Source organism: Mesoplodon mirus (genome assembly GCF_964341445.2).
Source record: "Mesoplodon mirus genome assembly, chromosome: 16".
Classification (NCBI taxonomy): Eukaryota; Metazoa; Chordata; class Mammalia; order Artiodactyla; family Ziphiidae; genus Mesoplodon; species Mesoplodon mirus.
In genome coordinates, this window is record NC_138992.1 from 35,910,965 (window position 1) to 35,938,234 (window position 27,270).

A 27,270-nucleotide genomic window follows, 5' to 3' on the forward strand; every position below is an offset into this window, starting at 1 on the left:
AAATATGATGATAAAAACTTTCAATTGCTCCCTTTGGAGCTCAGTCCAAAATCTTTACAATGACTTTCAAGGCTTTTCATAACCTGAGGGAGCTTGCTGATCTCATCAGGCATTAACTCTTATCATGTTCCCCTTCCATTCCAAGCTGGCACGCAACTTATCTGCAGTTTCCCCAAACCTGACCCATTTTTCCTCCACTAGCTCATAATTAATGTCTCACCTTGGACATGACTGATTCCAGGAATCCTTTCCGAAGCCCCAAGTGTGGGTAAACGGTTTCCCTGGATATGAACACATACTACCTTCTTTTATGGCAATATTTTAACTGCCTTTTAATTATCTGCTTATCTGTAAGTCTCCCTCAATGAACTATAAGCTCATTAATAAGAAGTAAAAGGGTTTTTTCAACTTTATATCCCAAGCTTCTTGCACAAAGTAAATATGTACCTGATTACTTGAATTACGTAATAAAAAGAACACAAGACAAGAAGAGTCAGTTTTACCTCTTCCACTCCCTAGCTGCTTGACTCTGATGACATCTGACCCCAGCTGTAACATGCTTGCTTTATTCCTTTCTTCTGGACTAGAAATTATCTTGAAAATCTCTCCCCTATAAAATATATGAATTCTTCTACCTGGGATTACTAATTATAACAAAATCTTATTTTAAGGAAAACTGACAATTAATGATTTAAGAATATAAAATTAATTTTTTAAGTCTTACCCAATAACTGCTAGTTCAATGTTATCTACTCTTCCTTCCCTCTTCCCTCTCCATTCAGTGACTGCTCATCACCCTATCAGAGAGTTTTAGGCCCATCAATTCCTTTCTTCCCCCAAAGATTATTCACTGAGCTCTGCCTACTTTTCATCAGTTATAACTCATAACTTCAGAAAATTTCATACTCACATATAGAAATAAATCCTCTTTAAATTATTGAGTTTTCCTCTTCCTGTCCCTCTGTCAACTCTAATCCAATCACGCCAAGAAAATGTTCTATTTTTCTACAAGAAGTCCAGAAGTAACCCTAATCATAGCTAATAATCCTAAATAATGCTTGAATGAAGAAAAAAAGAAACTATTTGGAAATGAGGGTAAAACAACAAAAAGCAACACTGTTATCAACTTCTAATGTTCTTGAAATGCCAATAAATATCTTTAAGTGTCTCCCTAAAAGTATCTTTTTACTATTCCATTCTCCTAAGTCTACTTTTACCTGAAATAGAACAATTATAGATATTAAAGTTTTTTATTTATTCTTCCATTAAAGCAGGGCTCCCCAACCCCCGGGCTGCTGACTGCTACCAGTCCACAGCCTATGAGGAACCAGGACACACGGCAGGAGGTGAGCGGCAGCAGCGAGCGAGCAAGCAAGCAAAGCTTCATCTGCCGCTCCCCATCGCTCTCCATCACTCCCATTATCGCCTGAACCATACCCCCGACCCCCCGTCCGTGGAAAAATTGTCATCCACGAAACCCATCCCTGGTGCCAAAAAGGTTGGGGACCGCTGCATTAAAGTACTATTTTTAGAGTATTGACTCCTACTAGTTTTCACTAAAAATTTAGAGTATTTCAACTTCATTGTGAGTTTAACCAAAAGGAAGAATTTTATTGAGTTGGCCTTGAATTTTAACTATGACAATTCTTTGTTCCTATGTATTCAAATATTCACACGTGTATTCAAATATCCTAAGCATTCAAATATTCAAAGAGCTAACTTGTAAGTGGACATTTAAATCAAAACTCACTGATGCTTTTCTGTTTGCATGTATCCCAGATAGCTGACTCAGAATAAAATAAAATTTCAACTATATTTTGAATGGGAAGACATTTTAATTATAAATAGAAAACAAATTAAAGGAAAAATGAAGTCATTTAAAACATTATAGGGCTTCCCTGGTGGCGCAGTGGTTGAGAGTCCGCCTGCCGATGCAGGGGACACGGGTTCGTGCCCCGATCCCGGAGGATCCCACGTGCCGCGGAGCGGCTGGGCCCGCGAGCCATGGCCGCGGAGCCTGTGTGTCCGGAGCCTGTGCTCCGCAACGGGAGAGGCCACAGCAGTGAGAGGCCCGCGTACAGCAAAAAAAAAAAAAAAAAAAAAAAAAAAAAAAAAAAAACATTATAATCACTAGACTGAAACTAAGGAGAAATGCAAAATATGCTATCTTAAAATCTGATATGTTATTCAGCTACATACTAAAACCCTCAAAGCATCTATAAAAACTAAGCTGTAAACTCTGGCTTTCAGGACACACATGTGTTTTCAAAGTGAAATTTATTTAAATATTAAAGGTTATATAAGAATTAATGTGCAAGAATGCTTATTTGTGAGCTAAATAACCATAATAACCATAAATTAGTTGAAAATAAGTATTTTGAAAAAGAAATATTTAAAAATAATGTTTGTTTGCAGAAAATACCAAATACTCTTCCTATGAGTATAAATATGAATGAGAAATGACTCATAATCCCATCAAGCATTAATAATCACTATTAAAAAGTAACTTTTCTAAGAATATATATGTAAACATATATTTATATACATATGTTGAGAGAAATTTTTAAAAACCAGAATCTTATTATATGTAGGTTTATACATTTTTTTGACACAAGCTTTTATTATGAACATTTTCCTATGATACATATTTTCTATTGCCTAATTTCAAAGATGCTCTTCTTTAGATATATCTTAATTTATTTTATAATTTGCCTACTATTGGACAACAAGGAAGATTTGTGATTATTATAAATAAGCTGACATGACTACCCTTACATTTTAAACACAAGTCTTTAAATGCATCTGGGATTACTCCTTTAAGGATATTTAAGTCTTGAAGACTCCTATAAGTCTTGAAAGTAGGATTATGAATGGTGACCACTTTTAAAGTCCTTAATAAGTTTTGCTAAATTGATTTCTGGAGAGTTGGCACAAATTAATAGTCCCACCAGACTTTCATTTAAGTGCTCATTTCATAAACTTCTCAGCTTTCAGTTTTATAATTTATTAAGTATCAGTTTCACAGGTAAAAACTGTTCCTTACTATTGTTTTAATCGCCATTTCTTTGACTACTTATTAGTTTGATTTTTTTTCATGTGTTTTTTATCATTTGTATTTCTTACTTTTGTGTCCTTCAGCCATCTTCCTGTGATGTATTTTTAATTTTCTTTATTGTTATTTATCTGTGTTCTGCACAACTCTGTCTACTATATTCTTGCAAATACTTTCACAGTATTTCAGAAATCCATCTCTTCAGCAGAAAATATCAGATAAGATGTAATTTTTACATTTGAAGAAAGGCTTCTTATAATTTAGATAACACTATATAAAGCATTTAATTCTCATAAGAAAAAATACAATATAACTATTCACTAAAATAAAAATGTCATAATCAAGAGACTGTTACTTCTGTAAGGTTCAGGAGCTCCTCCTTCCTGTGTATATGTATGTACACACACACACACTCTCTCTCTCTCTCTCTCTCCTTGTTTCTCTGATATAGAGTAGGTATTCAAATTTTTGTTGTATAAATATTTTCACCAGGAAAGCTTTTTAATAAGTTAGATCACATTATTTACTTTAAAACCAGGTTAGAACATCTTATTTATTACCTCAACAATATAAATAAATAAATAAAACGTAAGGCCTTTTTCTGGAAAGTTGCAGATATTGACAAAGCACCTGGCTGAAAGGAACTTAATATGACGAGATTTCAAAAGTTAAATTCAAATTAAGGTCTACAGAGGTAGCCCAGAATTCTTCAACAATCAATACTTCCTTTGGACAAGAGGAAACTGTTAACTTCATCACTGCCCTCTGCCGGTGGTATTATTTTCCTTTGGTTTTCCCTCCATATACCGAATATTTGCCTCACAAAATTACTCCTGACCTGCCTCTGTATTTAAACTACCACAGCTAAAGATAGCCTAGCCATGTGGAATTTAGTAAGGCTTGAATGAAAAAAATTGTGCTTCAATGAAGAGCTCTGCATTGTTCAGAGTACACCTTCCCAGGTTATCCAAGTGTGATTCTATGGGGACTCTGCACCTCTCATTGCCGTTGAACTATCTTAAAAATCTCTAAATTGTAGATAACTGATAGCAATGCAAAAGAATTATTCACTATAGATGCAAATAAATTGTCAGGTAGAAATTTGACTGACCTCCCTTCCCCACTGCTGAAGGAGCCTATTTTGTGTCCATTTCCAAATTTATTACAGTATTACTGAGCTATAAATGTCCGTTGTTTTTTTTTTTTAAACTCTCCTTTGATCTGGTTGTAACACCTGCCTGCTTCCCTCATTGGTAATAATGTTAGTAAGTTTTAACGTTTGTCCATTTTATATCTATACGAGAGTCAAGATTTCACTTTTTAAAAAAAAATTATTCTTTAACAGGCTGAAGCCAGACTACAGTTTTCTCACAGATCAACTTAGAAATAAAATGATGTGGGCCTGTAGACAATAGGGTTATACCCACATGGCAAAAATCATTTCATTAGGACCAGCCTGTACTTACCAAATACTTATCACGTACTTGTCATGACCCTAACCAGTTTCATGGGGAAAGAATCCTATAAACAGTTATGACTGTCTGCCCTGTGATATGGTCAAAGTGCCATGGTGCTGCTTGGAAGGGGGTAATTAATTAGGAAGGGAGGAGAGAGAAGAGGGAGGAAGAGGAGGAGGAGGAAGGACAGAAGTCAGAGGAAGGTGAAACTAAAACAAACAAAACATTCTCAGAAAAGTTCCTGAATTCTTACACATTAATGGACAACTGACTTTCATCATTTATTTACAAAACAAAGTAACTGCACAAGGATGATTCCTGTGAATACTATACTGACTAGAAAGGATGCAAAAGCTATCTGTGGAATCAAGTTTCTTCTAGAAGGGATGAAACAATTAGGGGAAGAGCCAGGTAGCAAAGGCTAATGGGAATTTCACTCCTGTTTTGTAAATCAACTCCTAGTGGTTCACTAAGGCTTCTACTTCTCATTTGACCAATATGACAGCTACTATACAGCCAACTTCAAAATCTAAACAGAAGACGTAAAAATAAAACGCACTTTGAAGACATCATTATCTAAAATATAAAAATAAACTGAAGTAATAATGGTAGCTTTTTGATCCATATGAAAACACACAAAACATTATACATTTTATGTTGAAGTCCACTCGAAGCCCATTACCACCTGAAACACTTCTTATATAATAATTTACTATTTACAAATGAAGATACCACTTACTTAGTTTGAATACCAGTTTCCTTTTACTTATACAAGCAGTAAAAAATGCAAAATTTTTTACCTTGTGCTATAAATAAGGAAAACAACTGGTCACCCATAAGGTTCAAGAGATTTCTCTCACTGGCTTCCTTCCAGAATCTGGGACCTTTCAAAGAAGCAATCAAAGTAATTTCCCGTTGCTACTGAAACTTTCTGACTCCTAGCATCATGCCATCCAGGAGACATTTCAATCTGGAGAAGGTAGGATCCTGGGACTAGGTAAAGGATTTACTCCTAGCTTCAGACCCGCATACCCACAAGTTTATAGAGTTAACTTGAAGGAAAATTTAAAGTGGATAGGGATCAGGTGACATGTAGAGAACACGGTAGGAAAGAAAAGGACTCGAGAAAAACCATAAGTATTTAGTGAAAAAAATGATTAACACAGGGTACTATTTTGGACAGAATAATTAATACTTAAAGTTTGCATTATGTTTCACAATTACAATGGACTTGAAGGTAGAGTGTTTAACCTACACAACAATCCTAACAATCAGGTAAGAATATACTCATTTTACAGATGAGAAACCAATACTCAGAGGTTAACTTGTTCAAAATAATATAGTTTACAATGGATAAAGTTGCAGTCAAAATATAAGCTTTTTTAATCATTCATTCATTTGTTCATTCATTCAGTCTTGGTGTTTCTATGTCTATCTCCTCAATATATTATAAATTCCTTTACAGTAGAGACTTTGATGCATCATTTTATTTATACAGACAGAAAACTTGCAAAAGATACTTGTTGAATGAATGAATAAATGAATAATTTTACTAAAAAAATGGAGCAATAAAAATATGAGAATGGCAAAGAAATACAGGAGAGTTTTCCTTTACTTAAGTAAAGATGAATTTGAGAATCAACCATAAGACAAACTTCATGATTTGAAAAAGAAAAAATGCTTTAAATATATATCTGCTTTAATACATTTAAACCTATATGATTTATATGTGTGTAAATTCCCTTAATTACTGTGCTAGATAGAAATTTATATTTTTATACTTAAAAACATCAGGCTGCATTAATACAAGACATTTATGATTTAAACTTTTGCCCAAAAAGTTATAATCAAAATGCATTTGGCAAATATTTTACCAAACCTTTCACTGTGTATGTGTGTGTATCTGTCTAAATGGAAAAAAAAAATTTTATAGTACTTAGTAGGATAAAAAATTCTCTGTGCTACAAATGCAGCATTCTCAAAAGGCTATGTTCTGGTAACTATCATAATCCTTCAGAAATTGTTTATATTATGATTAAAAATCACTGTGCTCCTATATTCCCACAAATAGTTCATATGGTAAAGAAATCAGTAAACTTACTTTTATGCGTAACATCTTTAACATTTGCTCCCCTTTCTGTGCTTGTGATTAAATGTAACATTTTGAAATCCCAAAGTTCTGAGAAAAACATAAATCCTTGTCTCACAGCTGCTGTTTGACTCTGGAAACACATGCATTTTCTTTTCAAGCATCTACCATCAAAACTCCCAAAAGGGTTGGACTGGAGAACACCTGCATCTCTTCATTTAGTTCCAATAACAGAGCCTAAACTCCAAAATTACAAAAATAGAAGCTCTGTTCAGCTGTAGTTACATTTTGCCCCTAATTCCCGTGAACAAAAATGCTAGGAGCATGAAATCATTCAGGCAAGCTCTGTCATCAAGAGGATAAGATTTTTTGCACCAGAAGCCTAGTGGGAACATGATAGAAAACTGGCAACAATTACAGATAAACTACATAGTAAAGTCCTCAGGGAAGAGAGAGGAAATGTAATAAGATAGATGGGTATAATTTTTACACATTTATGCCCAAACCACAAATGTGAATTGTCTTTAATTGCTACAATATATAAGCATTCTTACTCATGTGCCCTGTCAAAAATACTAAAAACATAACTTCAAGGCAATTCACTTAATTCTACATTATGAGGAGAATTTTCTGGAACAAAAAACCATTCCCCATAAATTAAAATTTACAATCTAAAATACTGTCTCCATTTTAAAAACTCCTTAACAATTCATATCCTAACCAACCAACTACGAATGGTCAAATAAGAGTGTGTGTGTTTGCTGATATATTTTAATCCAGAAAGAAAATTACCTCCCCAATTTAAACATGAATTTCCAGAGAACAGAATTATAATTGTGACTTTCCTTCCCAATAACAATGATCAAAAGTTGTACATATTTGATGGGTAAAATATAAAATAACTTTTAATATATGGCAATCCAGTAAAGTTAAAACCTTATATTTATTTCTGCAACTAATTACACCAGGGAATAGAAAGATCATCTTAAACTGTATTATATTTAAATGACATTTTAAGAGGAACAGTTGTTTTAAATTATTTTTAAATATCCTCATAATCATTTAATTCTATTTTTCTAGTGTTAGGAAGAAATAGTTGTTTTGAGTTTTATATGTCAAAAGCAAATACAGCATGATCATCTTACTTACACAAGTGACTACAGCCAGATACTTTAAGAGATTATCATCTTTAATAATGGTGAACCAAAATCAATTAGATGAAATTTCATAGAAGACTGACATTCTTCATGTAAATTCATACATTTATTTAGATTATAACTATCTAACAGTAGTTAAGAAAACTATCTTAACAGTAGTTTATGTGAAAAAGGACTCTAATTTCCAGTAGCACATAAACTTAAGAAAAATAGTAACTAAATAGAAGTTAATTATATATACCTGGGAAATACATTCTCTACTTTGTGCTATGTGGAGGATTGTGTTAAATTTTATTTATTTCTTAATTTATTATTTATTTATTTTTGGCTGCCTTGGGTCTTTGTTGCTGTGCACAGGCTTTCTCTAGTTGCAATGAGCAGGGGCTAGCTACTCTTCAATGCAGTGCACAGGCTTCTCATTGCGGTGGCTTCTCTTGTTGCGGAGCAATGGGCACTAGGCACGCGGGCTTCAGTAGTTGTGGCACACAGACTCAGGAGTTGTGGCTCACGGGCTCTAGAGCACAGGCTCAGTAGTTGTGGCACACAGGCTTAGTTGCTCTGTGGCATGTGGGCTCTTCCGGGACCAGGGCCCGAACCCATGTCCCGTGCATTGGCAGGCGGATTCTTAACCACTGTGCCACCGGGAGAGTTCTCGTGTTAAATTTTAAAAGAAACATTTTCAAACATGTAGTGGAAGTACGGCAATGACTCTGAAGGCAAATCATATGGGAAGCAACTAAAATAAATTTATTATGTTTAGCCTGGACTATTCAGTTTTTTTCAAAAAAAAAAAAAAAGCTTTTGTGGAACATCTACCATATGCAGGGGAGAAAGAAGGGGCAATTAAGCTAGTGCTAGAACTTTCAGCATTAAGAGGTAAGTAGTGCCATTAACTGAAATTGAATGATGGAGTATAAAATGGGGTGGGGGAGATTACACTGAGTTTTGTTTTAAACATGTTAGGCCACAGTAAAATATCCACAGGGCAATGGTCAAGAGGTGGCTAAAACTTGGAGTTTGGATCTCAAAAGAAAGCAAGTGGACAAAGAGATATATGCATAGGGTTGGTTGCTAAACACACACACACACACACACACACACACACACACACACACACACGGTGTTCATGAAATCATCCAAATAGAAGAGGGTTGGTGACATAATATCAGGAACAACCTATATTTAAGGCACAAAGGAAAGAAATGTATTTGAGGGGGGAAATGAATATGGTTGAGCAAGGAGAACCAAGAAACTACGTTGTTGTAGTGTCCAGGATTGTGATCCTAAGCTTTTACCCTATAATGAATGATGTAGAACAGACATCCCCAACCCCTGGGCCATGGACTGGTACCGGTCCGTGGCGTGTTAGGAACCGAGCCGCACAGCAGGAGATGAGTGGCTGGTGAGCCAGCAAAGCTTCATCTGTATTTACAGCCGCTCCCCATCGTTCACAGTACTGCCTGAATTCCACCTCCTGTCAGATCAGCGGTGGCATTAGATTCTCATAGGAGTGCAAACCCTACTGTGAACTGCGCATGCGAGGGATCTAGGTTGCGCGCTGTTTGTGAGAACCTAATGCCTGATGATCTGAGGTGGAGCTGAGGCGGTGATGCTAGAGCTCGGGAGTGGCTGCAAATACAGATTATCATTAGCAGAGAGGTCTGACTGCACAGAGACCATAATAAATCAATTGCTTGCAGACTCATATCAAAACCCTATCAGTGGGTGGCAAGTGAAAACGAGCTCAGGGTTCCCACTATGCATTATGGTGGGATTCTGCACTATGGTGAGTTGTATAATTATTTCATTATATATTACAATGTAATAATAACAGAAATAAAGTGCACAGTAAATGTAATGCATTTGAATCATCCCCACCCATCACCCGCCCCACCCCCCTGTCCCGCACTGGTAAAACTGTCTTCCATGAAACTGGTCCCTGGTGCTAAAAAGGTTGGGGACCGCTGATGTAGAAGACAGGAGACTCCTGAGTCAGACAAAGGACTTTATTACTCATGGCACAGCAAGCAGCATGATTATCAACATATGTATTTGTATCAGTTCCCTTTGCCCCCAAGTTCCACAGAGGTAACCATAAAGACATATCCAGATGGATGCCTGCACATGCAGTGGAATGCATTATAAGAAATGAATCCTGCACCTGAAACTAACCCAACATTGTAAATCAACTATACTTCAATTTTAAAAAAAAGAAGAAATGAACCCTGAGTTGAGGAACCAAATCTTTTATAATGGGCAGTAAGCAGGCCTTCCATTAGCTCCAGAGGGACACTAGATCTATCTCCCAAATACTGTTCATTATACAAATATCCTTTAAAAGATAGTCTAGAATAAAGACCAGTCAGTGTCTCCATTCACAAGATATACAAAAACGCAAAAGACATCAGATGTTATCTTTTAATACCTGAAGGCCAAGAGAGACTAAGGTTTCAACAGATAAGGTACAATCATACACAAATGCCAATGAAACGTAAGATAATAAGTTTTGTCAGGTATATTTAGGGCCGATATATTATTTCATGTCACTTATAAGACTAAGAAATGGAAGTTAAAGTTCAAAAAACAGAGGACCTAATAGTAATCAGACCTAACGAAGAAAGATACTGTTAGATATTCTCTCCATGGTAGATACATATACAAGGAGAAGGAAGAGGAGGAAGAAACGTAGGGAGAGAAGAGGGAAGACGGTTAACATCTATTAAGGACTCACTATTTATCTGTCAAATACATTCATATCCTTCACTATCTGTCATAAATGTCCATTTATTCACTCATTCAACAAATGATTTCTCAAGTGTTCCTTATGTGTCAGGAAATTTTAGGCGCTGGAGATAAAACGATAAGCAACCAGTGACAAACTCTGTCCTCACAGAACTCACTGTCAAATAGTGAAGGCAGACAGCATTCAAATCACACAACTACATAAATATATACTGTCATTAAGTGCTATGAAAGAAACATACAGTGAACTATGAAAATGAATGTAACAGAGATACCTAATCAAATTGGGTGGTGGGGGGTAGGGGAAAGGCAGCATCAGGGCTTTCTTGAAGATATAGTAATTGAGCTAAGATCTCAACACTAAGCTGAAGTCAACAGGTATAAGGTGAAGGGGTAAGGATAGTTTTAAGAATCCCAGACAGAAAAAAAAAGGCATATGCAAAAGCATAATCACAACTGAGAAACTGAAAGAAGGCCAAGAGATCTGAAGCACATAGAAAGAGTGGGGCATATCAAAAGGACTCCTAACACTGACTTAGAAATTGAAACAGATGGCCTATAAGTTCCTTTGTTCTAAGTTGATAGTATTTTGTGATCATTTTATATTCGTAAATAGCAGACACCCTAAAATTTGTTTATACATTAATAACAGGATTAACAAATACCAAGAACTTTTTAACAAGCAGAACCTGCTATAAATCATAGGCAAAATATAGCATATGAAAAAGAGCAAAAGTTTATATTTAAAAGAGAAGGGAAGAAAAATGTTTAGAACCTATTTTAAAATATTTTACATACATCAATTATAGTTACCAAGTGCTTCTACCTCTGAAGGAGCCAAAGAAGAATCTAGTTTCTCTATTTATCTATACAAACATAAGAAACAGAAGTGTCACTAAACGGTTCCTGTGAATAGTAACCATGAATGCAGAATGTGGGCTGGCACACTGGACTCCCATAGGAGTCTTCAGCTCCTTCACTGTAATCAGAGCCAGTCAAGCAGAGAAAGTGATCAAGGCGGGGAGGGAAATGCGCAAAGAGAGCTGCTAAGACTTCAAAGACAAAACAACGCTGTGACATCATGGAAGTGTGGCTCTTTTGATAGTGCTTAATATGAAGTAAAGAAAGAGATCCTCAAAGTTAAGAACGTGCAAGGCTGGGTGGTACAATGTTTAGCAATATGGATCCTAAAAATAAAAGACAAAATGATAAATAGCCTAAGACAGTGGGAAAATGTTATATAGTTAGAAGCCCCAGATTCAAGTTCAAAGTCTGACTTGTTCTGAGCCTCTATTTCCTCCTCTGTACGACAAAATAACATTTGCTGTGCTGAACAGTCTTGTTTTATAAACAAATAAAACAATTTATATGAAAGTGATTTTTAAATTGTAAAATACTGTTTTTATAACAAGTTTTACTAATACTGCTAATATTTCTTTCAGTCAATTAATACTTAATTCCCATTAATAAAGCTGTCCATTCCCTCACATTCTGAAATCAGAGCCAGAGAACTCTGCCTCTTTATCCTAATTGAGCTTCTCTCAAAACTCACTTCCTAATATAATATCTACAACATTTTCTGGTCCCCACTTTTATAATATCCCCCTTCAATTTGGGAGCATATGCACAAAGGCAGTTGTCTTCCACACATCATGCCATGATAATCAGAAGCCAATCAGAATGATCACCAAACTCCTCTAAAATACACAATTTGCCTCAAATCAGTTAGCCAATCACTTACTACTCCACATTCCAAAACCTCTCATTCAAATTCTATAAACAAATGGGAAAAGCTCATTAACAACCTCATCTGGATGGTCTGTCTCTAAAAAAGACAGCAGGGATTAATTGTGCTTTCCTTTCCTTGTTCCTCTAGAAGAGTTCAACTACCCAGCATCTTTTTTTTTTTAAGGCAAATATCAATAAAGACTCGTGTTCTTTGCCATTTCCCTTAGGTGCTCCAGCCTCAAAAACCAAAGAAAAGCAAATGCAATCATCACTTACTTGCTCATACATTCACTAAATATTTGTTGATATCCTACTATATATGGGATATTGTTCTAGACACTAGGAACACAGCAGTGACCAAAAAAGACAAAAATTCCAGCCATAATGAAGCATTAAATTCTAATAGCAGGGAAAAATAAAACCCAACAAATCAGTAACATGTATAGTATGGCAGGGTGTGATAAGTACTAAGAAAAACTTTAGAATACTGGGTAAATAAAATGTGTGTGTGTGTGTGTGTGTGTATGCACATATATGCAAACAAGAACGAAAAAATCTTTTATATACAGTGACCAGGAAACAACTTGCTGAAAGCGTGATATTTCAGTAAAATCTTAAAGGATTGTTAATAAATTATTTCTTCATTTAAAATTTATTTATAGTTTATTCATACCATCAGTCATATATACATACACAGAGACACACACCTCCAATTTTAAATCTTATTACAGGAACATAAAATTAGTCAATATTACTTTAAAACTGGCTTTGAAAAATAATACTTATGCACTCCCTCATAACCATTCCATAAACACCTAAGCCATGAATGTGGGTGGCAGTTCCCAAGATGGATGGAAAATTTAAATTTAAAAATACCCTAAATAAAGTATGTGAATGTAGTTTAAGTGAAAACACATTACATTTTAGGATTAAAACACACCCAAAGGAATATTTTCAAAGCACCAAATGCATGATCACATTAAAATTTTACATGCAAATCCATAAGCATATCACTAAATATAACACTAAAGTTGAAGATGAGGTGAATTTCCTTAACAGTAAGAAAAAAACTTTTTCCTAGAAATATCGTAGGTATAATTTTTTTTAATAGTAGTTTACTTTTAGACCCATGCTATAAAGGTTCAAAATGCAAATATATATTTGAGACCCTAGATATGCATTTAAATTACAAAGAATAATACAAATATTGTTATGAGAAAGATCAGATTATTATTTAAACATGCTTGACTCAGTTCATTCTAATTTTGTATATAACAAAACAAAAAATGAAGAATCCCTGTCCAATTTAAGAATATGCAGTAGATTCTAATAAGCTTAGTCCCTTCTTAGGTATCAAAATTCTAACCAGATGGTCTGGTCATTCTAATAACATTTTAATGATCTTATGATTTGAAAACAAAACCTACTGAAAACTACTATTTGGAGAATTCTATAACGGAGTTTCTCAAACGGCATATTTAAAGAATGTAATTAAATAGGCATTAAAAAAAGCATGATGTTGGGACTTCCCTGGTGGTCCAGTGGTAAAGAATCCGCCTTCCAATGCAGGTGAGGCAGGTTCGATACCTGGTCAGGGAACTAAGATGCCACATGCTACGGGGAAAGTAAGTCCATGCACCACAACAGCTGAGCTCACGCGCCTCAACGAGTGAGAGAGCCCACATGCCCTGGAGCCAGCACACCACAACCAGAAGAAGCCCCCGTGCTGCCAACTAGAGAGAAGCCCACGTGCCACAACTGAGACCCGACTCAGTCAATAAATAAATAAATAAATAAATAAATAAATTGGGGGGGGGCGGGGAAAGCATGATGTTTATTTAGCCACCAATCCCTTCTCCCTAAAACCAGGGTAGGCAAACCACATAGGCTAAATCTCACCCACCTCCTGCTTTGTGAATAAAAGTTTTACTGGAACACAGTCACACCCATTCATTTACATATTAGGTATGACTATTTCTGTGTGCTGTAATAGCAGAACTGAACAGCTGAGACAGAATCTATATGGCCCACAAAGCCTAAAAGGTTAGTTATCTGGCCTTTAGTAAAATATTTACCAACCCCTACTTTAAAGGACTGGTAAAATCTTCTACCCATAGGCACAGTCTTACTTGGGTACTGGCCTCATCCTCACAATTTTTTCCTTAGGAAACCACACCCATCCTCATCAAGTTGAAAATGTCTTTTTGAGGAGTACTGTCTTTAAAGGCAAGCTGACTCAGGGGTTCTCAGACTCACCTTTCAAATACTAATTTCTAGTTTCTAGTATGGATGCCATTCAGCTGCAAATGATACTATAACAAATTCTGCTTTCAAATGGTTTTGCATCCATGCATATGTACACTGCTTCGAATATTCACCTCCATATAGTCTCTGTGTAGTTAATTACAAATCTTTTCATGGTTTCTACTTTGAACTTAGTGCATATGAACTTAACATATTTTCTATAAGCTACAGTTCTAGTCATATAATGTTAACTGAGCTCTACTCTTAGGCAGCTATTTGAAACCACCTCACTGGCCAATTAATTCTAAAGAAAAAATTCAGACTCCTGACCCTTTTAAGAAATCTGTATATAGCTAACTTATTTCTAGCATCATGGTCTTGGCTTTACCAACTACATACTAACTGAACTCATGGCTGACATCAGGCTCTACTTACTATACCTTTTTATCCCCAGTCTTCATTGATAGTTCCAGTATCTCCTCTCAACATGAGAGGTGTGGATCTGCTATTATGGTGTGAATAAAATGAAATAGATTCTAGGCAAAGTGCTTCTAGAAAAAAATTTAACTCTAAGAAATAAGAGCTTGACTTCTGAGTTTTTTCCTTTATTACAACATCAATATCTTTTCCTTTTTGTAAAAGCACAGAAGGCCCAAACACCTAATTTTACCCTGGCAAACTATGGGTCACAAAGTGCTACTATCCCAAGAAAAATATTTTCCCTTTGTAATGTTTTAAATTTCTTTTACTCCTTTCTATGTATTACATATTTAAAAACTCAGTTGGGTTCAGTAGTAGTAGTAGTTGAATCTGAGATTAACTGTTATACATACAACTGAATTATCTCAATAAAATAGAGTAAAATCATTGTTGTTTGTAAACACGTCATTTATCAAAAAGGATACAAAATACTTCATTTGAATTTTCAAAGAGCGTAACTGCAAAGTGTATCCCAACGGACACAAATGAAAAAGAGAGCAAGAAAGAAATGGAGGGAGGGAGGGAAGGAGGGAGGGAGGAAGTGAAGGAAAGGAGAGAAGGAAAGAAAAAAAGTCCAATTTTAAAAGTCTTGCTGGAAAAGAAAATGCAAATAAGTGAATAATGATGTACTTACCGGAACTGTGGCAGTAGTCCATATACTGTGGAACTAGGGCTGTGAAGGCTATTAAATCTGGAGCTAAGAGAGATTCTGGCTTTCTACTCTCATTGAGCCACTTGCTGCTATGAAGGTCTTTAGTGTCAGAAGGACCCTGAAGCAATGGAATTAACTTCTCTTTTCCACTCTCACCTGAACAGAAATATTTATGAAAAAGGAACTCTTATCAAATAAAACATAGGAGTACCCCGAAGATGTTTGATCTTAAAGTATACTAACATCATAATATAAAATTTCAGTTTATACTTGGTAATTGTAGCAGAACATTTAGTTATACTCTAAAAAGTATGACTGGTAAAATTAAAAGCACTTTTAACTCTTAAAAGGTTGTTTTAATATTTAGCTAATGAATGTAGAACATGTTCAGAAAAGCTTATAAAACAACATGAACACACTGTATTCTAAATATTCAATGGAATCTGTACCTATTTAATCTTATCTAGACATTTAATCCACACTGGAAAAAATTAAATAACAAACAGTTTAAGGAAAATATTATGAAATAAAATATTGGAAGGAAGGCGAAATCAATTACAACGTTCAGTTGAAAAACAGCTGGGTTTTCTGTTTAATTTCATTATACTAACAACATTTTAATTTAATTTTTAAGTGTCATATACATCTATACCTCTTATCCCCCCCAAAAGTGTAAGAATAAACTTTCATTTAATTTTTCCTCCCTCATAACCATTCTTAAAACTATGCAAAGATTTTTTTCCTTAAATAAAAATTAACCTATTAATGTCAAGAAGTATCATCCTGGCACAATTAACAATTTTTTTCAAGTAAAAATAAAAAAATTTAAAACCTCTGATTCATAGGAACAATGAGTAAATTCTTGTTTCAGTAACGCTCCTTGTAAAACGCACGGCCAATTCTCCTACACAGGCAATAAAGTTTTACACGGTCCAGCTGCACATACCTGGGGCTTTGGCACAAATTTTTATTGATCCCATGGTCCCAGAGGCACATTTGACCAATGATGTGCTGCAGTACTTCAATTCAACATTCTGGATTGAGCCCTCAAGAGTTGGCAGGGGATTCTTAGATTTCACACCTAATAAAAGAAAACTGCAAATGTACTAGCCGATTGAATTTAAATAATTTTTATATTCCTTCACCAAGGCATTTAGACTTAATTATACTTTAATTATCTACCTCAGATGTTCTTACAGTATTTGTGTTAGGCTTCACAATTTAGTGTTTAGGAGTTAAAAAGATGCAATTTTAAAATAAATGGGCTGAACTTGCACAATTATACTTATGCAAATTTGAAACAAATATTTGTTTAAAAATCAGGAGACTAAAAAATCATATTTGGTTTTAGAATATAGAGTAAGATTTTCAATTTGATACAAATTTAACTTACAAATTGAGTTTCATTTAGGCAGAGACATTTACTTTAAGCATGAAACTTCTGCGTAAACAGCCTCCTCAAAATATCTTGGTCAGGTGGGGTGAAGAGAGAGAAACAAGCTAGCTCAGAACAGCTCCTAAGTTAAAATACAATAGCTTATAAGCAAAACTGACATCCCATGTGTAGCTAAAAGAAACTAAAGGGATTCTATATCAATTAACAAAAAAAGTGAATATTAACATCTCTACTATATGCTACTTGCTGGAGAACATAAAAGCACAGAAGGGAACAATTACCATGACATAAATGGTAGGGAAAACTTAATTCAAAAAGGAGAGACTCATTTGGGCCCTGAAGGGTAGGTGAGAATTAAAAAGGCAGAGAAACCTTAAGAACATTACACTAACATTATTGCAAACCACTAAAATAATGATAATGATGATGAACTCTAATCAACTAACATTTACTGGAGGACTTACTATATGTTATACACACATCTCATTCAATCCTCACAACAGGGCTGTGATAAGGATGTTATTGTTATCCTCATTTTTACAAACTGGGATATAACAGCTTAGAGGAGTTAAGTAATTTTTGCTCAGTCCTACAGCAGAGAGAAAGAGCTGAGGTGTTTAACACAATTTGATCCTATCACAGAAAACTTCATCACTCATTTCACCTATATTCATGAAGAGTGGCCTTCTTTTCCCCTTCCACATTCCAATCAAATATATATTATCCTTCATATTTGAAACTCCTTTAAGGAGAACTAAGTATGAATAATTAAGAAAATCACGAACTTTTTATGACAGATATATTAAACATCACTCTAAAATCTTTGATCTCAAACTCTGGTGCATTCAAGAAGCCCCATAGTCCTCCAAGAGTCTTCCTGAGATGTGGCCCAGGAACCTGCAGTTTAACTAACACACTACATGGTTTGCCAGTAGTTAAAGAACATCATCTTGAGAAATACCTTCCCACATAGTAACCTTTACTTCAGAAGGACCTATAAATTTACTGATTCTCATTTGACTGTTATGTAAACATGTATCCATTGGTTGCTATTCCCCAATATTCACCACCTGTGTTATTTCCATTTGCAGTGGTACCTATTATCCTCAAAGCGGGAGTCTAAACGCTGTGTATTTATACATTTTTCTATGATTTTATCAGTTTTTAACAAATTCTCAAAGTCTATGCCTCAGAAAACTTAAGAAGCAGTACTTCAGAAAGTTAAATGATGCCAACAATACAAAATAAACATAGCAGTCGTAGTAATAACAGTCGTAGCAGTACTGCTAGTTACGGCACCTAACACTCCATGACTAAGTGCCGTGCACTATGCCCAGTTTGTTATTGTTATTCATCTCAAAAGAAAAAAAAAAGGTAGCTATTACTATTCCACTTTACATTCAGGAAAACCAAGGTTTAGAGAAATAAGGATTTTGCCCAGGCTGAAGTCAGAAAGTGGGCAGGCATGGTTCACTTTGCTCTTTATAAGAAAAGAAGCTGAGTTACCCTGCATATTTAACACCTACTGTGGATACAGAAGTTATAATCAGTGGATAATTTAAGCTGCTCCAATCATTATGTTAAGTGATGAGAGGGACACAAAATGGAATAATACCCTCCTCCAACTCTCAAGCCCCCAGAGTCAGACTCTCATTCTATGCCAATTTTTTGAAAAAACTTAAAGAATCTAGATGGTGATGAGCAGACAAGAGCTAATCAAAGAGTCTCTCAAGGGTTACTGATGGAGTTAAGAACCAAAAGAATTGAATTAGTTCTGGTAGATGCAAAAATAAACAAATATGAATAGACAAAAATGGCCTTTTAAAAAATTATTTTACAAGCTGCCTCTTTTACAGTTTACACCAAGTTTAGGACTCTACCTTGAATCTCAAATGATATGTCTTTGTTAATATCTAATGCATGTCATATATAGACTCTTATCAGAAGAAGTTGCTGGAAACCTCTTCTGATAAGAATCACTTATACATATACAAAGCATCTTAGTTTAGACTAATACTATCAAGAAATTATTTCACTTTTTATGATCATTACATTTCTCAGATTTTTTAAAAAATATTTATTTATTTGTTTATTTGGATGCATTGCGTCTTAGTTGTGGCATGCAGGATCTAGTTCCCTGACTAGGTATCAAACTGGGGCCCCCCTGCATTGGGAGTGAGGAGTCTTAGCCACTAGACTGCCAGGGAAGTCCCTCTCAGATATTTTTAAACTTGTTTTAGTAACTAAAACATACTGCATACTTTCTCTTTAAGAAAACTTTTTCAAAAAGTAATTTGTTTTTAATGGCTCAAGCTCAGATTTTTTAGAAGATAATTATAGTCATCTTTTGATAGACTACAACAATGGAGAAAAAGTGCTAGTAAAAAATAACCTCGGTAACGTAAATTATGGACTTTGGGTGATGATTATGATGTGTCAATGTAGGTCCATCATTCGTAACAAATGTGCCACTCTGGTAGGGGATGTCGATACTGGGAGAGGCTGTGCAGACCAAGAAGGAGGCAGAAAGTATATGGAAAACCTCATACCTTCCTCTCAGTTTTGCTGTGAACCTAAAATTACTCTAAAGAAGAAAAATTATTAATAAAAAATAATTTAAAAATAAACTTGGTTTATTTGCACTCTACCATCAAACCAAAATTTGTAAAACACCCCAAACATAAGCACTAGGGAGGTAGAACGGAGCAGAGTATTGGCATTGCACAACTCAGGGCACCATTCACATTTTTTTCTGTCTACGTGAATGCAGCTTCCTGAAACTGTGAAAGGAAATCTCCTGTTGGGAATGCAACATGGTGAAACAAAAAGACCAAAAGCTCTGAAACGGAAAAAGCAAGGCTTCAGATATAGGTAGCATTACATATCTAGTAGTTATGTGGCTTAAGGCAAGCCACTATTACTGTTCCATGTGGAAGCCAAAATACTACAGTTATTGTTCAAGGTATTTAACTCTGAGAAATCTGCTGAACTTTATACAGAACTTAATTTAGGGAAGAGATGCAAAATTTTGATAAGATGCATAGTCAGCTGACATGAGTCAATAGGACAATCACAAAGACAGTGACAATATCTTACATTTGAAATAATGACTTTACAAAGCATTACAAAGCAATCTCGTGGATTCACTCAAATATTGCTGTAATATTCTACTAGAGGAAGGGAAGAGGGACTCCCTAAGGCACTGCAATTGAAATACAACTTTACATGGTATACACTTTCAATGGAATAATCTAAAAATAATAGTGAATTTTTGTAATACAATTTAATATTAAAAAATGCACTGTTACTTTTTCCCCTTAGAGTATTTTTCTGAAAAATATTAACTCTGAACACACATTCTTAGTCTTGTGGTGCACCCTTAGCTCAGATTCTTTTTACACTGCCTTTCTTGCCCAACATAATTCTCCTGGCCTCACAGACAAGTTAAACCCCCCATGTTCAGTAATCAACTTATGATCACTCTTATAATTATCATCTATAAATGAGAAGATGAAATAATGAGAATGACCTGTATATCTGTGTGGAAGTAAAAGATTAAGGAGTCAAGCCATATGTAAGTTTAGATCTGTTTCCTCCTTAATTTTTACGGGCCTAAACCAACAAAGAAATGAAAATGAAAAGATAAGCGCTCTATGTGCAACTCTCCAAGAGGCAAGAACTGTCATCAAAATTTCAGAAGATGGATGCTGATGAACAAGTAACAACAAGATGACTTAGAGAAAATTGCCCATGGGTTATTAAACTAAGAAGCAAGTTGATCTGCAATAAGCCCTGGAAAGATAAGAATTAAAGAAGCCAGGCAGTTCAGAGGGCAGGAATGCAGATGAGGCTAAAAAGATGAGCAGTGACTGAAAGTCTATCTAATAACCACACATCCTTTGTTTTAATTCGTGAAGCCACACAACTAACCCACACTCATCCTGGCAAAAGACTGAAGGGTTCACGCTGGAGAGGTTGAACCAGAAGGACTTTGAACTAAGGGATAATACCAAGGAAAAGGCTGCATGCTAAAAACGGGGGATTGTCTAAAAATCTATATAAAATAGATGTACTGAATAATGAAATCTCCTTTTCTTTTACTCTCTAGGGACGCTGGATGCCAGAGTTACAACCTGCAGGAAAGAAGTGGAAGGTTTTCTATCTGTGAAAACTGGCCAGTCCAAGAAAAAGGAACCAGAGATACTGATAGCTGATTACCCCCAAACAACAACAACAAAAATGAGTAAGTGTCCAATTCCCCTACAATAACACCAGCCATTCAATAAGCTCCAACCTCACATACAGGTTCCCAATTAGTTATTTAGTATTTTATTCTACAATACGAGGGCTCATCAGAAACTAGGTATAAATCACTAACATGAAAAGTAGAGATAAACGACAACCACAGAAAGGAACGTGGGGTAAAACGACAATGCTGGGGGAAAACTTAGGTAAGAATAATTATATGGTTGCATTGTGCTTACTACTGCTGCTGCTGCTGCTGCTGCTATCCGTGGGGGGAGCACAGGAGACACTAGGACAAGAAGGGCATGTTTCGCCGAACTGTTCAAAGAACGAAATAGAGCCAGTAGAAAGTAAAAACATGACGTTAATTCTCCTTAAATTAATACAAAAATAAGAAAATAAAGGCGGGGAAATCTACCACATAAATTAAAACAAAAAATCCAAAGAGACTGCACATGGGCCAAATGACCAAAAAATGAAAGGATCAGCATAAACAATCAAATACCTGAAAAACAAAACTTCTACGAAGAACTATTAAAACAAAATGGAGAAAATAATCAAAGAAATAATTCAACAAGCTTTCCCCAAATGAAGTACATGAGTTCAAATTAACAGGGTACACCATGTATCCAGTGCAACAAATGAAAAAACAAATATCAGGGGTAAAGAGAGAAGCTCCTAAAAGTTTCTGAGATAGAAAACAAACAGATACATAAAAACAGAAAAATGTTAATACATAAACATACAATTAGAATGGCATCAAACGTCTCAACAGCAACACTGGAAACAAGAAGACAACAAAGCAATGCTTTTAAAGCATTCTACAGAAAAATCATTCCCAAACTACAAATCTACATATACACCCAAACTACCTTCACATATGAAGGCAGAATAAAGAGTCACTCAAACATGCCATATCTGAAAGAAGTTTACTTCCTTTGCTAGAAAGACAGTTACAGAACTGTGCTCCACCAAAAAGAGGAATAAATCAGGAAAGAATAATATATGTGATCCAAGAAACAGGGGATCCAATATAAGAGAAAAGGGAATTCCCAGGACAATGATAAAAGGAAACTTCAAGACATCTGTAGCAGGTTCAGAAGGAAATAGAGATTGAAACAGGAGGAAAGTACACTAAAAGAATAATGACTACAAAAATTAAAACTAGGGACTTCCCTGGTGGTCCACTGGGTAAGACTCCACGCTCCCAAGGCAGAGGCCTGGGTTTGATCCCTAGGGAACTAGATCCCACATGCATGCCGCAACTAAGAGTCCACATGCCGCAACTAAAGATCCTGCATGCTGCAACTAAGACCCGGCACTGCCTAAATAAATAAATAAATAAATAAATAAATAAGGTATAAAATACTTTAAAAATTAAAACTAATTATCTAATGCATCTGAACATATTGAGAGAAGACATGCTTCTCTAAGAATTTGGAGGAATTAATATTAAGTACATGGAACACTAATGAAACAAAAAAAGGCAGTTATTAACTCCAAGGATAAAAGTTGCATAAGAAAAAACATTTAAAGGTAGTATACTATAATTCATACATACACGGTCATAATATATTAATACTGAATATATATTTAAGCAAAAGCTGTGATATAATTAGATGACTTAGGAGAAAAGAAAGATAGAAATACAGACAGCGAGTATTGGCCATAAAAGCTAAATCTTGGTAGGCGAAATAATGCCATCCCGCCCTCACTCAAGATGCCCATATCCTAATCCCAGGATCTGGGAATATGTTATCTTAACATGGCAAAGGACTATTAAGGCACAAACAGAATTAAGGTTGCTAATAAGCTAATTTGAAATGCGAAGATTATCCCATACTATCCAGGTAGAACCAATGTAATCATCAGGGTTCTTAAAAATGAAAGAGGAAGGCAGAAGAAGAGAGTCAGAGAAAGACATGTCATGACAGAAGCACTACAACAGAAATGCAATCTTCTGGCTTTGAAGATGAGGGATGAGGGCCACAGACCAAGGAATGCTGGTGGCCTACAGAAGGTGGAAAAAGCAAGGAAACAGATTCTCTTCTAGAGGCTTCAAGAGGAACAAAGCCCTGCTGACACCTTGATTTTAGTGAGACTCATTTTAGACTTTAAACTACAGAACTGTAATAAAATGAACTTATGTTGTTTTAAGGCATTAAGGTTGTTGTAGTAGAAAGTATGTTTACAATATCTAAACATGAAAGATAAGAAAATTTCAATATAAGCATTTTATTTAGAAATTTAGAGGTAAATATCTAAGAATGAGCTGAAAATGACTGCCCCTAAAACACCAGTGAAGATTATAAGGGCCCACAGAACTGACCTTTTTGTTACAAGCCTTACAAAACTATAATTTAATAGAATAAAACAAAAGGTCATTCAGGACATTCAAGCAGCCAGGACTCATTCTAGATACACAAAAATAATAAAATCATATGATAGTGAACCAATAGTAAATGTTTCCGTAGAGGGAAGAGGTAAATTCTTTTAAAATACGCATTGAAAGAGTAGAGTTATTAGGGAACGTTATACAAGATAGCAATAGCAAGGAGCTTCTAAATGGTTGGTACTGCAGTAAAACCAAAGCATTATCATTTCAGGGGAAGAATAAAAGGAGAAAGCAAAAGGAGAGGAAGATTTATCACATGAGAAGAAGGCGGAAGTCTTAACAAGAGCAGCTAGGCAGGCAAGAACAAATAGGTGGACCAAGAAAGCTGGTTAGTTCCGAGGCTCAATGGGTGACAAAGACTGCAAATGACCTCCTGTGATAAGACATGCAAACAGGAGACAGCAAACTTTAAAAGGTAGTGGTTGTTTTGTTATTGTTGCTGATGATAATGATTTTATTGTTTTTAACATGGAAAAGCAGATGAAGTGACAGCCTAGGGCTAAACCAAAATATTTGGGTAAAAATCACCTAATATTTTGAACAGAATATAAAATATAACCATTGAACTATAACCAATTAAATGATAGAAAACAAAAAGTAATCTCAAAAGTATAGCTCACAATGATAATTAGGTGATAGAATTGAACTATCACAAGGAACATATTCACAAGGAACAAAACACAAAGTCTTCTATAGCAAGAGCTTACTTTTCACTGTCCCACCCTCACCGCAATCCCTGTCCATTCTGCTGTAGTTTCCAGCAAAAAGAGAGTCAACAGGCATTTACTAAGTATCTACAAATCTGGTTCTCTGTCTTTTTTTAACATCAACAATGGCAAATAAACATTTGACAAGTAAAGACTCTGCTTCATACTGACAGAATGATGAAAAAGGTGCCCTAATTTAAAACAATATATTCTGCCACCTAGTTTATGACATAACTCTTAATGTAAATATTAACAAAATAAAGTCTGCTTCTAACTCTAAAATTCCATGAATCAGAATCTCGATCCTACATGTCGTTGTCATATAGCCACGTACATTCCTCGAAAACTAATCTGCAGTATCAATAAGAATTAACCTGCTCTTCTTCAAGATTACTTAACTTTGTGCTATGATTACATGTGAGGGAATTTAGACAGTTCTGGCTATAAGGAACTAGAAAAATAAATCTTTTCATGTGGAAGGGGGCGGAGCCTGGTTAGAATACTGAAGAACTTACAACTTCTGGGCATAGTCTAACAAGAAGACTTCAGTAACTCATTTAGACTTCATGGGCTTAAAAGAAGAGAATTCCAGATAGCTTACCAAAGTACCTCAATTATAACAGATGGTCAAGAACAAAGAATTTTCTTTATCCTTGACGTCTTCACTACCAAGTGTGGAAACTAAAAAACTAACATTAATGTTGGCAGATCATATCATTAATTTCTTTTCCCTTAGGCTGCTTTTAAAGATTTATGCTTGTCCTTAGCACACTGGGGTTTCACCACAACGTATCTACTTAGAAATTTAGGTTTATTTTTCCTGTTCGGGATTTATGATTCTTAAATCTGAAGATTCACATCTTGCATCAATTTTGTGGGGTAAAAAAGAAGTCTCTAAATAGTGCCTCTCTCCTAGTTTCTCTTTCTGAGAGTCTTACTAGACCTATACAGAATCCTCTCATTCTAGTGACCAGATCTATTGACTGGTATTTCACATTTTCGTCTCTGTTTTCAGTGCTGCATTCTGGATTATTTCTTTATATCCACCTTTAGGTTCACAAATAGTGTCTGTAGCTACGTCTAATCTATATCATTCATTCAGTGACTTCTGACCTTCCTTTTTTTAAATTCTCTAGTCCTTATTGAGAATATCTATGCCTCCCTCCTATTTTCAACTCCATCTTTTACTTCTTTAATAATTTTAAACTTAGTAATTTTATACTCTTTTTCCAGTTATTATATTACTGAAATTCTAGGAGTCTATATTGGCCATTGGAGGTCTGTGCTCTTGGGGGATTATTTTCAAGTCCTTGGTAATTTGGGATTCTGGGCTTACATTTCAAAAGGCTTTCTTTTTTAAACACACTGCCAGAATTAAGGGTATTTGCCAAAGCAAATATTTGTGTTTACTATTAGATACCCAGAGATGTAACCAGTCCACCCAGGATCACATTTTAAGTTAACTTATTGGTTTGATGGTTCCTAGACCATGAAGAAATTAAAATCTGAGTGCTGACAGGACTGTGGTTACAAATTCTCAGGGAAAGCACCCTCCGTCTTCCCCATCAAGGCCAAAACAAAGAAGCTTCTTTGTTAAAACGAGAGTGGGGCAGATTTTTAAAACAGTCCATCTTTCCACTAGTCCTTAGAAGTTATGAGCTTAGGGAAATGGAAATCACGTCCCAATTCCTCCTTTCTTGTCCCCACCCTGTTCTGGTGATTAAAAGCCAAGCCCACTGGTAACTGAGGTTGCCACAGCCCATTAGGACAGTCAAAGCATGAATACCTGCTTCCTACTTTGGTTTTTCGTTTCCTCCCTGCTTGGGAACTTTTTTTTTTTCTTTCTTGCAGGTTCAGCAGTTCACTTAGAATTATATGTGTTATACATTATCCAGCATGGGTGTTCGTAAAGGAAAGGATTTCAGGTTAATTAGCATACCATGCTACCAGGCACAGAAGTCACATCACGCTATGCTATACGTTTCTTAAGTAAATATACCTCGTAATTGATTTTTTTTCTCCCTAGGATTTCATCCATGATAGATGAGGAAGCAACAAGTATTTTTTGAGGTTAAACACTGCAGGTTATGCAGAGACATTAAACACATTATAAATCCCAAAATGTACTAGTTTAACTACTTTGTTTCCGTAACTGTAAAGTGGGTATAATTCACCAGCTACCTTACAGAATAATCCTAAGCCCCGAAATGATAAGTAGACGGTGGTTACCAGAGCACCTGGCATGTAAGTGTTCAATAAATGTTAGCTAGTACATTCTCACTGTTACTATTACAACAAACAACACAAGCTTATCAGGGAAGTTCAGTTTATATACATTAAGGTGTAATAAGGCAGTTTACTAAATGATACACTAATCACTACACTTTATTCTAGTATAAACTCTGCCACCAAATAACTCCTGACAAGCATTCTTTTACTATAAGAACTGTGAATGCATACAACCAAGATTCATTCTTGCTACTTCAATCACTGACCTCCAAGGACAAAATCAAAGGCCTACCACATATAACTCTGGATTGTCTCTCACTGTGAAGGGCAATCACCCTGACTTGAGGATGCAAGTTTTTGTCTGCATCACTTAAGGATGATCATCTACTAATGGTTCCTTATGCATACACTAACTTTTGACTCCCATGTCTCATTCATTCACTCACTGATTCATTATGTTTTTACTATACACTACTATATGCCAAGCAAAGTCTAGGGTTATAGGGGTAAACAAGACCAATTCAAGCTCTTCTCTCATGAAATCCACAATCTAGTTGAATGAATAAATAAATCCATGAATCAGTAAATGGTAAAGAATACAAAAGAAAATTCACCTAAGAGGAGATACAATAAAAAGATGTATGACAAAAGATCAATTTTGCTATAACAAAAGTGAGTTAAAGGAAAACTGGAAATT

The 27,270-nt window shown here is 35.3% G+C and overlaps 1 protein-coding gene across 9 annotated transcripts in view; it reads right to left on the reverse strand.

The window, feature by feature from the left end:
* Window positions 1–27,270, reverse strand: part of VPS13B (vacuolar protein sorting 13 homolog B) — a 791,361-nt gene that overhangs the window by 559,297 nt on the left and 204,794 nt on the right. For all 9 annotated transcript variants that reach the window (XM_082600778.1, XM_082600779.1, XM_082600780.1 and 6 more), the window contains 2 exons: window positions 16,548–16,682; window positions 15,584–15,757 (listed from right to left, as the gene is read on the reverse strand). In XM_082600778.1, coding sequence (XP_082456904.1) covers window positions 15,584–15,757; window positions 16,548–16,682 — 309 coding nt within the window. The remainder of the gene's footprint in view (window positions 1–15,583; window positions 15,758–16,547; window positions 16,683–27,270) is intronic.